We start from the raw sequence: 12,969 nt of genomic DNA, 5'->3' as shown, positions 1-12,969 counted from the left end.
ATTACCCTTTGCAATTCCTCCAGCATAAACACATTAGTCCATCTACTTTAATTTAAAAATCAGACTTCAGACAGTTTTAGTTTAGTTTTCTCCTGCAGTAGAACAACACTGCAGTGTTTGGGTTGCAACCACTGGTTAGGACATTTAAGAGCAAACAAAATACTGTTTTCATTTAAAAATAAACAAAGTAAGTATTCATCTTTATCTTCATTGTTTACATTTAGCACATTCTACTGGTGCAATTAGCTTGCTTATTTTGCTGTTTTCTACAGTTATGTTTTGATAGGAGTCGTTCATTGAGATCATCCTGGGGCAGACTCAGCAATCCCTCTTCTTGTAACATCACATCCCTATGCATGCGGCTCCAGACATTTGGTTCTGAGGACTGAGAAGAGCTTAATTTGTTTTTTTCGTTGTTTTTGCCAACCGTCAGTCTATAAAATGAAAGTAGCAATCTATGTGTAGGCGGAGCATGGTTCCATTTCCTTTCACCACCCACAGCCTCTCTCTGATCCTGATGGCTCCAGCTCCCCGGAGTACAGCTCCTCCTCTATTTTCTATTGTGCCTCTCTTATATTTAGTCCTTGGGCTGTTTCTTTGCCAGCAATCCAATTCATGATTTCCCTTCTGGATCTGACTGGCAGTCTGCAGAAGGGGAGGCTCCCTCTGAGGTTTTTCCCTTTGAAACTAGCAGGAGGTTTCCAAGCTCTCCAAGCAAAGTGCCTTTGATAAACCGGTGGGTTCAATCAAGTGCTGCTCCCAGGTGCAGAGCTGTTGGGCTCATCAGGGGTTTGAAATTAGGGCAGATAATTTACATACTGCCAGTGCCTGAACAGGGTGTCTGTGTGTGATGTTTAGTCTCCTAGCCTTCCCTCATTCATCTTTATTCTGCGGGCAGCAGAAGCAAATGCAATTGTCACATAATCATGTCTACCCCCCAATTCAAGAACTTCATGCAGCTCCTTTCCAGTGAAACCCACAATCCACCAGTAGGTCAATATAACTCATTTTTCCCTACACACAGGTTTTCCCTAATTTCCCAGGGCAGTACAATGGCTTCATAAAATGCATTGCTATCCATAATAAAATACCAAATCCATTCTTATTACAAATAGTGTAAGGAGTTCAAGTAAAGTGTAAACAGTTGAATAAAAATTGGCCCAATAGGATCATAAAATTAGCTTAAGTGCTGGAGAATTACAAGGAGTTTACAGTGAACTGCATGGGCAACTGCCACAACGCTGAAGAACAAACTGTTCATAAAGCTGGTAAACATGAAGACTGGCCAACCGGCTGTGCTAGGGTACTCCTATGCAGTACAAGAACTATTAGTTGTCAGCCGAAAGGCTAGCAATGAATAAACTTTACATGGCTGCTTCTTACTTCCTAGTGTTATTTTAGCTGACACACAGAATAAAGATGATGATCAAAAAGTAAGATTCGAATAATTTATGCTTCAGATATTCACCTCAGAATGTCCTCCTTAAGAAATTCATCTGGGGACTAAGAAACTCATTGTAAACATGTATGTACAAAACCTACAACTTATTAAAAGGTTACTAAATGTAACCTTTCACAGATACAGAAAAGGAGAAAAAATTTGACAAATCATTTCCATCAGTCAAAATAAGCTTCTATCCAAACACATGGTTCATATCTAAAATGTATTATTTTTCAGAAAACTAAAATTTAAACCACAAATTCCAGAAATGCATATTAAAAAATACCAACTATTAGACATGCAAGCTCTAAATTAAATTAAAGTTGTCATGAAAAGGGCTTGGAACCTGTAATTTTATTATACTATTCACAAGTGCTTTGGAGGAGGACAATACTTTGGGTACAAAATATTTGTGTTAAGAATGTGGGTTTCTGCCAACATTTTTCCATTTGATAATACCACCACCCAAGGCTCTCTCTTTTGATGAGACTAGCTCCATGTGGCTAAACACAACCCAATTCTGTGTTACAGAAGAATAAAAATGAACCATAACAAAAAGCAACATACATTCTGTCATGCTGCTACAAACTATGCTTAGTGAAGATTGGAGGGTTTTTTTAACTCTCTCAATATAGCACACGTTCTTCACCAGTTTATTTCATGAGGTTTTCAAGTCTTCAAAAACTTGTTTTTTAATATGAAATGTCAATGACCCCAAAAAAATTTTGCAAATCACCTACAGAAATACACTTCAAAACATCCAGATTTAGAAATTTTGCAATAGAAAAATAATTAGAGCTCAAGATGGCAACCACCGTTGGTAATTTTGGTTGGTGAAGAGAAGACAAAGACGACAAGGCAGCACTCAGAAAGTCTCCTCTCAGAGGCACATGCAGAGATGCATGCTTGGTAAGATGGTTATAAAAGTGGCCAGGGACACACGCACTTTGACTCAACCTCCAGAGGTAGCCTGGTATGATAGAAATACATACCAGGCCCAGGTCTTGCAAACACCATGGACAAGATGTATAACTTGTCATCACAAATGTGGGCAGATAAAGGAGGAGAAATGAGATTGATAGTGCAAGCATGACGCTTACGATTACGGGCATTATTGATGTAGTATGGCAGCACAGCAGTTCCCAACTGCCGGTCCGCAGACTGGTGCCAGTCCGCGAACCGCTGGCTGCTGAGCACAGTGGTTCTGGGGGCTAGGGCTGGGGTACTCTACATAGCACCTCCCCTCCTGCTGCAGCTGTTGGGAGAGGTGTGTCCTACCCAGCCTCTCAGCCAACCAGCGGTGGGCAGGGGTGGGGGTCTCCTCTCGGACGTGGAAGAGCGTGCACGGCAGAAGGTCTGCGTGGAGCCCAGCATGGCTGCTGTGACTCAGGCAGCAACGCTCAGATGATGGCTGGGAGGCAGCGCAGGGTGAGGTGAGGGGGGTAGGGGAGCTCTAAGGGCTGGGTGGCTGGCACTGAGGGACTCTAAGGATGAAGCTGAAGATGTGGGGCTCTAAGTGGGGCTAGTAGTGAGGGGGGCATCTGGGGTGGGGAGCTGGCACTGGGGGGCTCTGGGGCAGGGCTAGTAGTGAGAGGGCAATGAGAACAGGGCTGGCACTGGGGCACACTGGGGACGGGGCTAATATTGAGGATGGGGGGCTGGCACAGGGAGATCTGAGGGGTTGGGTGCAGTGGGCTCTGGAAACAGGAGGCTGGCACTGGGGGGTCTGACAGTGGAGGGCTGGCACTGGGGCATTTGGGATGGGGAGTTGGCACTGGGGGGCTCTGAGGGTGAGAGGCTGTTGGGTGCTGGGACTCTGAGATCAGTGGCTGGCTCTAGGAGTAGAGGAGGGCTACAGGGGTTCAGGCTAGCACTGGGGGGCTCTAGGGGCCAGGGCTTTTTTACCGCCTATTGGCAAACCACTGACAAACTTTTGGTGAACTTGTAATATTTGCATATTTGAATATTCATTATTTATATAATGAATATGCAAGTGAAATGGCCACCAACATTTTGTGAATGGGTTTGCCAGTCTGTGGTATTAAAAAAAGGTTGGGAACCACTGTTCTGTGGAAAGTAACTGTCCTAGGCAGGTGTGAACTGAATGAAGAGCAAGTCCTTTTGCGCGTGGCAGTATAGTCCAGTAGGATGGCATGCTACGAGACACGGAAGAGCAGGGACTGTTTTTTGGCTGGAATCTTAACCCGTAACTCATCAAATGCCACTTGTTTGACACATCACATAAGGACAACGAATTTAAGGCTTCTTGTGAAATAATCATGGAACATGACAGTCATGGAAAAAAGGGGGGTAAACTGTGAAACGTCTCCTATATGATGAATCTGGCTAACTGTTTCATTCAGAATCTCTCACATAGTAATGAAGCACCTTGCCAACCAGCCACAGGTGTAAGCAACATGCACAGGAGAAAATGGAGGGATGCAATGACAGTTTTGTGTCCATGAAATATTCATACATGCACATCTGTTATGCATTTATATTTGCTTTATATTACTAGCAGATTTACAGGCATTTAAGGTGGTAAGTGTATGTTGCTGAAAGACCATAAACTTAAAAGCCTAGAATGACTCAAACATAGCAAGTTTATTTATTACATTACTACAAGGACAAGTGAAAATATACAAGATTTTAAAAGTTGCCTCTCTCACAGACAAAGGTGCGTGACTTAAAAATGTTTATTTAATATGAAGTTAAATTAAAAAATGTAAACATGCAACATTTTCAGTAGCCAACTTCCTCTGTTTATAGCCCTCTACTAGAGCCTCCCTCAGTTGAGCTTCCTCCTCAATTAAATCAGGCTCTCCTTTCAGAGAACTATGTTAATTGGCCTTTCAGACTAACATTTCTGAGCTTGTGTCAGTGTGGCAAAGCTCCAGCTATGCCCTGTGGGCCTTGCACTATTGATGGACAGTGTTGGCCTCAGAGGCTCGCTGTGGCCCTCCACATGGCCTCTTTCTCTTTACTAGAGGCAGGAGACACAGCCTACTGAGACATACTCATTACATGCTTGTCCATAAATTTGGGGTAAAATCTCCTCTGGAGTCCTCATCTCCCTGCTCGAGGAAGAGGTTGAGATGTTGTGGGGAACCCAGACCCAACCACTACTCTGGGCTCCAGCTCAGGTACCTCAATGCAGCAACAACAGGCAGGGTCACTGCCACCCACAATCTGGCAGCCTTTTCCTGGGCCACCTCCCCAAACGATCCCTCCCAGTATGTTTCCTTTGGTGCCTGCTCCTCAGTCCTCAGCTCACACCCACACCCACACCCACACATCTTCTGCACACAACACTTCCTGTCCTTCACTCTTTTCCTTCACCCCCTTCCTTGCTTAGGGGAGACCTTTTATGGCTGCAGGTGTCTAATTAGCCTGTGGCTTCTAGAAAGTTCCAATTGACTCCAGGTGCTTGCCTGATTATGCTGGACTTAGGTTTGGCCTTTTTTTTTTAATACTCAGGAAAGAGAAAGCTGTTCACCCAAGCTGGTGTTGGTCTGTCACCGTAGGATACACTCTCCATTATACACCTAGACAACAGTTTACTGAATATTTCTCTCCATTCACATTGTGTCTCAGGGCTATATTTATTCTGGGTCAGAGGTGAAGTCAATCCAGTGTCTCTTCACCACTGCCCTTCACTCTGTTTATTTATTACAGATAAATAGCCAACTTAGGAAATGCAGATACCTGGAATGCTTGTTCTGCACAAAGACATAAATCAGAGCTAAAGCTCTCTGATGAATTAAGTGCAGATTGCCCTTGTCTGATTTGATCACCTCATAGGCATTCTTCAAATCTTAAATGTCTATTCATACAAATACTGTATAAGAAAGGTGACAAATAGTGCTCTTTGCTTCCAGAGTGCACAGGCAGTCTAGCAGGACAGCTCTGTGTCAGGGTGGCCTGTACATTCAGGACTCATGAGTGGCTGAGCAAGGCAACTAAATCTTGTGCAGCCTTCCTGAGGTTCTGGTGTATGTGTGTTAAAATCACCCTCATGACATCTCATGAATGCATGCCCCTTTGTAGGCACTGAGTTTGTGCGGAGGAGTCTGGGAGGGATTCTGCAGCTGAATAATGTGAAGCTGCACACGCAGGGACTCTTGCTGTTCACTGAAACGGAAAGGGAGCACTCCTCTGCTTGCACACATGTCTCCAGGGCATTGCAAAGGCAAGGGAGAGCATCTGTTCACCAAAGAAGGGCCTGTGAGGAAGTTTCAGATAAAACTTGAGCACATCTCACACAGCGCCTACCAAAACAGCAGCCCCTCAGTAGCTCTCTTGGCAATGTCAGGAGAGAACTGATGGGCAGACTGAACTGTCTTCTCAGCCATGGAAAGGACACCTCCAGGCTGGGCAGAGAGCCCCCAGGACAAGTGGGGAAAAGGAAGTGGGCAGGGGCGTGGGTGAGCATATGTGAGTAGCTCTGCACTGCCTGTGCTGTTCTATGGCTAAATAGAGAGCACAGTCTCCAGGCCTTTCAGTCCTACATCTTTCACCTAGGTTAAATTTTACAGAGAAAAGAAATACTATGCTGAAATAATGAATTTGTTTCCCAACACTCCCCTTTCTCCTTTTCTGCAAAAGAAGAGAATTCATCTGGTGTCCCTCTTTAATCTCCCCTTATTTCTTTGCCTCTCCATCACTCAAATATTTCTGTAGCAAGAAATGAAAAAAGTGATGCTGTTGGTACAGGATGGTGCTGGCAGAGTAGGATCTGCCAGGAGAGAAACCAGGTCATGAGAAGAGAAAAGCTTTCACTCAGATTACATATCTCTGTATTAATTGTTGCAAATGGAAAAGGGAATAATATCTTGCCAAGCTAATAATGGCATTTTTAGTGTGTGTTCTTTGGTGTGCTTTGAAGTACAGTTTTGCTTTCAGATCATCTATCTTGTGCTGGGGAAATTAACCCCATCAGTGATCCCCTCTGGTTTTTGCTCTCTGATTGTGAGTTGCTGCATTGCAGTAACACCTCCTCTCCCCCACACCACCCTAGTCACTGGCCAAAGGGGAAGCTGAACACAGGAATCCATCTCTGACGAGTCAGCTCACTTTTTTGGAAGAATGACTGTATCCTGGAGTAGCACAGCACACAGCACCAACAGGAATGGCAGAGTTTGGAACCCAAGCACAGATGCTGCCATTTAGGCCTTTTTTCCAAGGCCAAGTTACATCATAAAGTGCCCTACTACAGTGATGTTTGTGCCTCAGTCAGTGGGGGGGGGGGGGGGGGGAGAGGCATTTCTCCAGGATTAGTATTTTAAACAAGAAAAAGTTAATTAATAAAATAAGAAAGTAATTAGAAGAAGTTGGGGGTTGATGCATGGAGACCAATCTTCCCAACAGCATTCTCCCATCCAGTCTCCCAAGCAGCTGTTGCAGCTATTTATACAGCTCTTACTTGAAGAACTCGTGCATAGGGGCAGGGAGCACTCACCCGGAGTTAATCCTTTCTTTACTGATCAAATACTGCTGCTGCACCCACTCTTGTTTACTCCTGGCCCTGGCACCGGCTCTGTCCACTGCCATGCGGACCTAATTCCAGGACCAGCCCCATCCGCTGCCATGCGGTCGCCAGCTCGTGCCACCACCATGCGTCCCTTGCTCCAGGAACGGGTTCATTTGCCATTATGTAGCCCCTAGCTCTGGGACCGGTTCTGGCCACAGCCATGTGGCCCTAGCTCCGAGACCGGCAAAGACTCCAGCTCTGGCTGTTGCCACATGGCCCTAGCTCTGGGACCAGCCTCATTTGCTGCTATGCAGCCCTAGCTCCAGGACTGGGCACGTCTGCTGCCACGCAGCCCTAGCTCTGGGGCCAGCCCCATCCACTGCCACGCAACCCTAGCTCTGGCTGGGACGGGCTCCGTCTACCACCACGCAGCCCGTGGCTCCAGCCGCAGTTCTAGCAGCCACCATGCAACCCTGGCCCCTACTCTTCTGGCCACTGCCACCAGCTTACCTTCCACATCGTGGAAGCAGAGTGCTGCAGTGTGGCTCTGTTGATGAGGTAAGCAGGAGTAAAATATTTTGTGTGTACCCACAGAGACACGCACCTTAGAGAGAACCATGCTGGAGACTACACGTGTTTTTAGAAAAAAAAATTATGTTCCTGCTTCAAAAATAAAAAAAACCCACCCCCCAAATAAAACTCCAAGGAAATACAAATCAAATACATGCAGACCTGAATTACAGGGAAACCTTCAGGATATAAAACCAGTCATTTCAAATATTGTGTGTGCACCAGTTCATTTATACATGTTGATAGTGGAATATCTGTTCTTGTTCTTTCTTTTTTGGAGTTACAGCAATGGATTGTTTTTTAGAAATCACACAGGTATGGAAAGATCTTCCAGAAACAAAGAACTGTGGGTCAGTTTTCAGGTCTGTCAACCCTCACATTGTGTATTTTTATAGACAGTAACTTTACCATCAGGGTTCTGAGTATAGTGGAAGCTGCTGGGTGCTAGCTCTGGCTACTTCATTTTGGCACCTAAATTGGCAGCTGGCTCTTTTGAAAATGCAGATGCAATTGGGGGGCAGAGAAATGAACATCAGGCACAGGTATGTTACACTTTGGGATTGATAACAACTTACTCTATACTAACACAACAAGAATCCCTCTTATAAACTGATAGCAAGTACAAAGCATTTTCGGCACAGGTTGGGGGGCCTTATACTCAACTCTGACAATTGTATTTGCCTGTCTGTATTTAACACAATAACTTTTGAATGGCACATTTGATTGCAAAATTTCAGTGAATGTTCTAGGCAAGGCAGAACCTCTTGCTTTTGGGGAACATTGGAAAACTGAATGAGGGAAAATAGAAACACATGGAGCTCCTGACAAGGACAAAGGCAAACACAGTTGTGTACCACTTCCTGGGTAGCTGGTAGAAGACAACCATATAGAATATCAGCAGCTGAGCTGTTTAATTATGGAGAGGTGCAGATTTTATATATGAACTTGGAATGATCACTTTACCTTCATGAACATACTGAATCCAGTTTTCAGAAGATCAGTGAGGCCTGCAGATATGTGTTCAATATCAACAGGGTCAGGTCGATCAGAATTGAATATCTCCTCTACCACTTGCTTCAGCAATGGCTTGTACGTGGCCTGCAAAAGTAGAACGTGAGCTGAAAATAAGATTGCCTATGCTTGTGGCTAGTTGTTTTTCTTAGAATTTAATTTGTATTAAAGGAAACAAAAACTTTTGTCATGGATACATTTACAAGGTTGAAGCAGCAACTGCATTTGCAACACTACATACCAAGGATATGCACAGAATTCCCATGTAATTGAAAAGACAGATACAAGCTATTTTTATCCGGGTGCTGTGCGTACTGTACGTGAAAAGGGAGGCAAGGAAAAAAGTGTGAAGATTATTGTGGGAGAAGAGGTCAAGTGGCTAGTCAAGGCTGTTATTGTTAGCAAAGTAGAGTGCATGGGCTTAGGTTTCTCTGAAACCCAAAGCTCCTTTAGGGTCATACAGAGAGGGCAGAGCACTGTCACCAAATCTGCAGGTTAGCTCAAATCCAGAAGGCAGAATTGCATGCGGCTTTGTTGAACACACAAATCGAAATGAGTATTCTGACTGATTTATTTTTAAGAGCATTTGAAACAGGCTGTCCTGGCTGCTAGAGAAGGGCATGTCACATAATGTGTGAAATGACAATTCAGCCCCTATGCTTCGGTGAGGGAGAGCTGTAGGAGAAATGATAATGCAACTCTAGCTCTCCCTGCCAGCCATTCTTGCCTCCACCTTCACAGGAGAACAGGGACAGATTAAGACAATATGGGCCCCTAGGCCCATAATAACCTAATCATATGCAGCCGCCTGCCAGTCTTTCCTTCCAGCTCAACCCTCCATCTGAAGTGATAGTGGCAGGGGCAGAGGCCTCTTTCCCCTGCAGGTGTGGCAATCAGGGCCTCCATCATTTTGGACACAGCAGGGGCAACAGCAGGGGTTGCCTGTCCCACACAGTCAGGGGCCACTAGTGGGAATCCCTGCACTTACCCAGCAGTCAGTTAGGGTATGTCTACACTACCCTCCTAGTTCGAACTAGGAGGGTAATGTAGGCATACCGCACTTGCAAATGAAGCCCGGGATTTGAATTTCCCGGGCTTCATTTGCATAAGCGGGGAGCCGCCATTTTTAAATCCCCGCTCATTCGAACCCCGTGCCGCGCGGCTACACGCGGCACGAACTAGGTAGTTCGAACTAGGCTTCCTAGTTCGAACTACCGTTACTCCTTGTGGAATGAGGCTGTGTTGCTGCAGTGTTTTTAGTACAGACATACCATGAGTCTGCTGTTTGTGAGGTCTTGGCAGAGCCCCACCAGAGTTAGTGAGTCTTGGAATGAACTCATCCCTCAGAGCTATTATTTTAGATTGCTGGCAAACTCATGCAGATGTCACTGTATTGGTGAACATGTGTCTCATGTTTTCTTCACAACCACGACAACTAAAAACCTAGTTTTGTTTTTCTAAACGAAAGCTCAGATTCTGATGTAGTTTCCCACATGAGAAGATGGAGGAAAAGGCCCCTTCAGCTCCATTGTCTTCAGGGCATGGCCAGATGGTCCCCTCCCAGAACTTCAGGGTTAGCTGAGTGGCCCATCCTCTACTGAAAGCTGGTCAGCTCTGCCTGTTTCTACCCCCACTCCCGACAGCAACTGCACATCCAAGCACTCCTCTTGCTCCTGCTAAAAGCTACACTTTTAACTTCTATAGCCTAGATCACACAAGGTGAAATTGGACCAATGAGTAACCTTGTTTGATGGCTGAATCTTGAGTACACTCTGGGATGGTCTGGGCTTTCGAGTGTTAAAGAGTCAGTACTGGTGGAGTATTGAAAGATGTAGATCATTTCCTGTTTCCCCCAAAGATACTTATTTAGATTTAGGGTGCACTGAGCCTATTGGTCTTCTCTTGAAAAGGACAGAAAGAGGAAGGAGTTGACAGCTGCCTTTGAAGACCCAGGAAAAGGGCAGCAAAATACCCTGATGATCTGAGAGTAGAAGGATGCTCCCCTAAAAGGAAGAGGAGAAGAGCTCTTCAGCAGAGGTAGTGGGAGAAGCTCTCAGACTCAGGTTTGATATTTAGAGGTCTGAGTTTGAGAGTATCAGAGCCCTCTGAATATGCATATGATGCAGACGTTAAAACACCAAAGCAAAGGAGCTGACAGCTACTGCAGGCCCCTGTGCAAGGTGAGGGGGAGGCTTGGTTCTATGCTCCCAGAAAAGGAGGGAGAACCGTAGAGAGTGTGTGATGTAGTGCTCTGGTGGCGGTATAAAGGACCCAGGGCTCCAGCCGCCACTGCAGTAGCAGTGGCGGTAGTCAGGAGCCCCAGGCCCCTTTGAATTGCTAGGCCCTAAGTAAACTATCCCCTTTGTTCCCTGTTGGTGGGCCTGCACTAAACACAAATACCATCTGTGATCTGTGAACATGCTCTCAACCACTTTGAGACAGTGGGTCTGATTTTCCTTACGCCTACACTAGCATAGGTGAGACAAGTGGTATTTTTGGTGACATGGACACCTGTCCAACAATGAATGGACCGAGACCACAAATTCTTTTCATAATATATCAGATAGCTACCAGGTGATGACTATCAGTGTCTATCAACCTGGGCTGAATTTGAACTAGTGATGTAGAGAGGAAAGGGTTCTATTACTAGTGGCTTGAGCTACCTAGTTACCCTAAACAGGAGTTCTAGAGATTTGTCTACATGACCATTTAGTTCGTGGCAAGCTATAAGATTAAAACTTTAAAAAGTAGCTGTAATAGTTTCAGGAATGAGTGTAACAATCTTAGAAAATTATCTGGTTCCAAATCAAGTACACAATATTTCCCTACTGAGCTATTCCAGGATGTCACATCTCTAGCTTTCTTAAAAGATTCATGTGCAATTTCACTCATGCTTTGTAAGAAGCATCTCTTATGACATTTACAATAAAGAAAACATTGAAAAATTAGGCACTTATTATGCAACTTGGAACTTTTCAAGTCATCACTGTAATTAAAGAGATATTTTTGTCCAGCAGTTTACAAAGAGGGAAACAAATCTTACACTTCACGTCAAAGAAGATTTATGTACTTCTTAGTTCTTCTACAATATATGAGCACTCTTTTAAGTTAAGCCAATAAGGCAAGACCATAACAGACATTAGCTGTATTGTTTCTGTAGTAGGACATTCCAGACCTGCGTCAAAGCAAGTTATGCAATGAATGAGTGCCCGAAATACCACTCAAAAGCTTGAAATCCAGTGTAAAACTATATAATACCCACTTAAAACAACATATGAACAATAGAAGTGCATTAAAATGAAACATCTGGAGCAGAGATGAAAGGTTACCAGAAATCTATAATATGAAACAGAAGGCAGATATAATTTAAATGTCATCATAGATGAATACTTACCGGTTAAGATTTTTCAAAAGTGACCAATGAGTTGGGGAAGGGCTGGTCAAAATATTTATGATTTCTTTTAATCAAAAAATGTCATTTTAAGGGAACTAATATGTTTCATAGAACATAAAAGCTTATAGGAAAAATTTCCCTACTATGTTTTTTCAGGTCTACCCAGAATTACCATATTGGTGATATACAGGTGCAAGTTCCCACACCGCCTGATTTAGTGCAAGGATGTGAACCTCAGTGTGATGTTGCACCCCCGTATTCTTTATGGAAATATGCTTTTGAATATGAATATGTCTAACTCGAACAATGTGCTGTGAACAGTCTTGCTTCTCCTATGAGCCTGGACTATGGTTGGTCCTACAAAGACATGTGACCAGGCCACCTGATGCTGGAAACCATGTTCAATGCTGTACTTTTCCACTCTAGTGGAGAAAAGTTTGAATTGAATACAAAGGATTCCCATCTTGGGCAAAATACATATAAAGGCAAAAGGGGTTGCTGCCAGATGTCAAGAAACCCATGGTTTGTACCTAAGATGACTGCTGAAAACATCTAAGACTGAACAAGAGGTTTTGGAACAAATTGATAAACTTAACAGTAACAAGTCACCAAGACCAGATGGCATTCATGCAAGAGTTCTGAAAGAACTCAAATGGGAAATTGCAGAACTATTATCTGTGGTTTGTAACCTATCCCTTAAATCAGCTCCTGTACCTAATGATTGGAAGATAGCTAATGTGACATGAATATTTAAAAAGGGCTCTAGAGGTGATCCTGGCAATTACAGACGGGTAAGTCTAACGTCAGTACCGGGCAAATTAATTGAAACTATAGTGAAGAATGAAATTGTCAGGCACATGGATGAATATAATTTGTTGGAGGAAAGTCAACATGGTTTCTGTAAAGGGAAATCATGCCTTACTAATCTGCTAGAAGTCTTTGAGGGGGTCAATAAACATATGGACAAGGGGATCCAGTGGATATAGTGTACTTAGATTTCCAGGAAGCCTTTGACGAGGTTCCTCACCAAAGGCTCCTAAGTAAAATTAGTTGTCATGAGATAAGAGGGAAGGTCCTTTTGTG

The 12,969-nt window shown here is 44.2% G+C and overlaps 1 protein-coding gene across 1 annotated transcript in view; it reads right to left on the bottom strand.

The window, feature by feature from the left end:
• The window catches only part of SCFD2 (sec1 family domain containing 2), a 306,279-nt gene that overhangs the window by 13,340 nt on the left and 279,970 nt on the right, over nt 1–12,969 (bottom strand). The window contains exon 7 of the mRNA XM_006113517.4: nt 8,445–8,579. Within this exon, the coding sequence (XP_006113579.2) occupies nt 8,445–8,579 (135 nt within the window). The remainder of the gene's footprint in view (nt 1–8,444; nt 8,580–12,969) is intronic.

This window comes from Pelodiscus sinensis, chromosome 5 (genome assembly GCF_049634645.1).
Source record: "Pelodiscus sinensis isolate JC-2024 chromosome 5, ASM4963464v1, whole genome shotgun sequence".
Taxonomy (NCBI): domain Eukaryota; kingdom Metazoa; phylum Chordata; order Testudines; family Trionychidae; genus Pelodiscus; species Pelodiscus sinensis.
The sequence above is the reverse complement of the archived record's forward strand: the minus strand, read 5'-3'. Positions and strand labels throughout refer to the sequence as shown.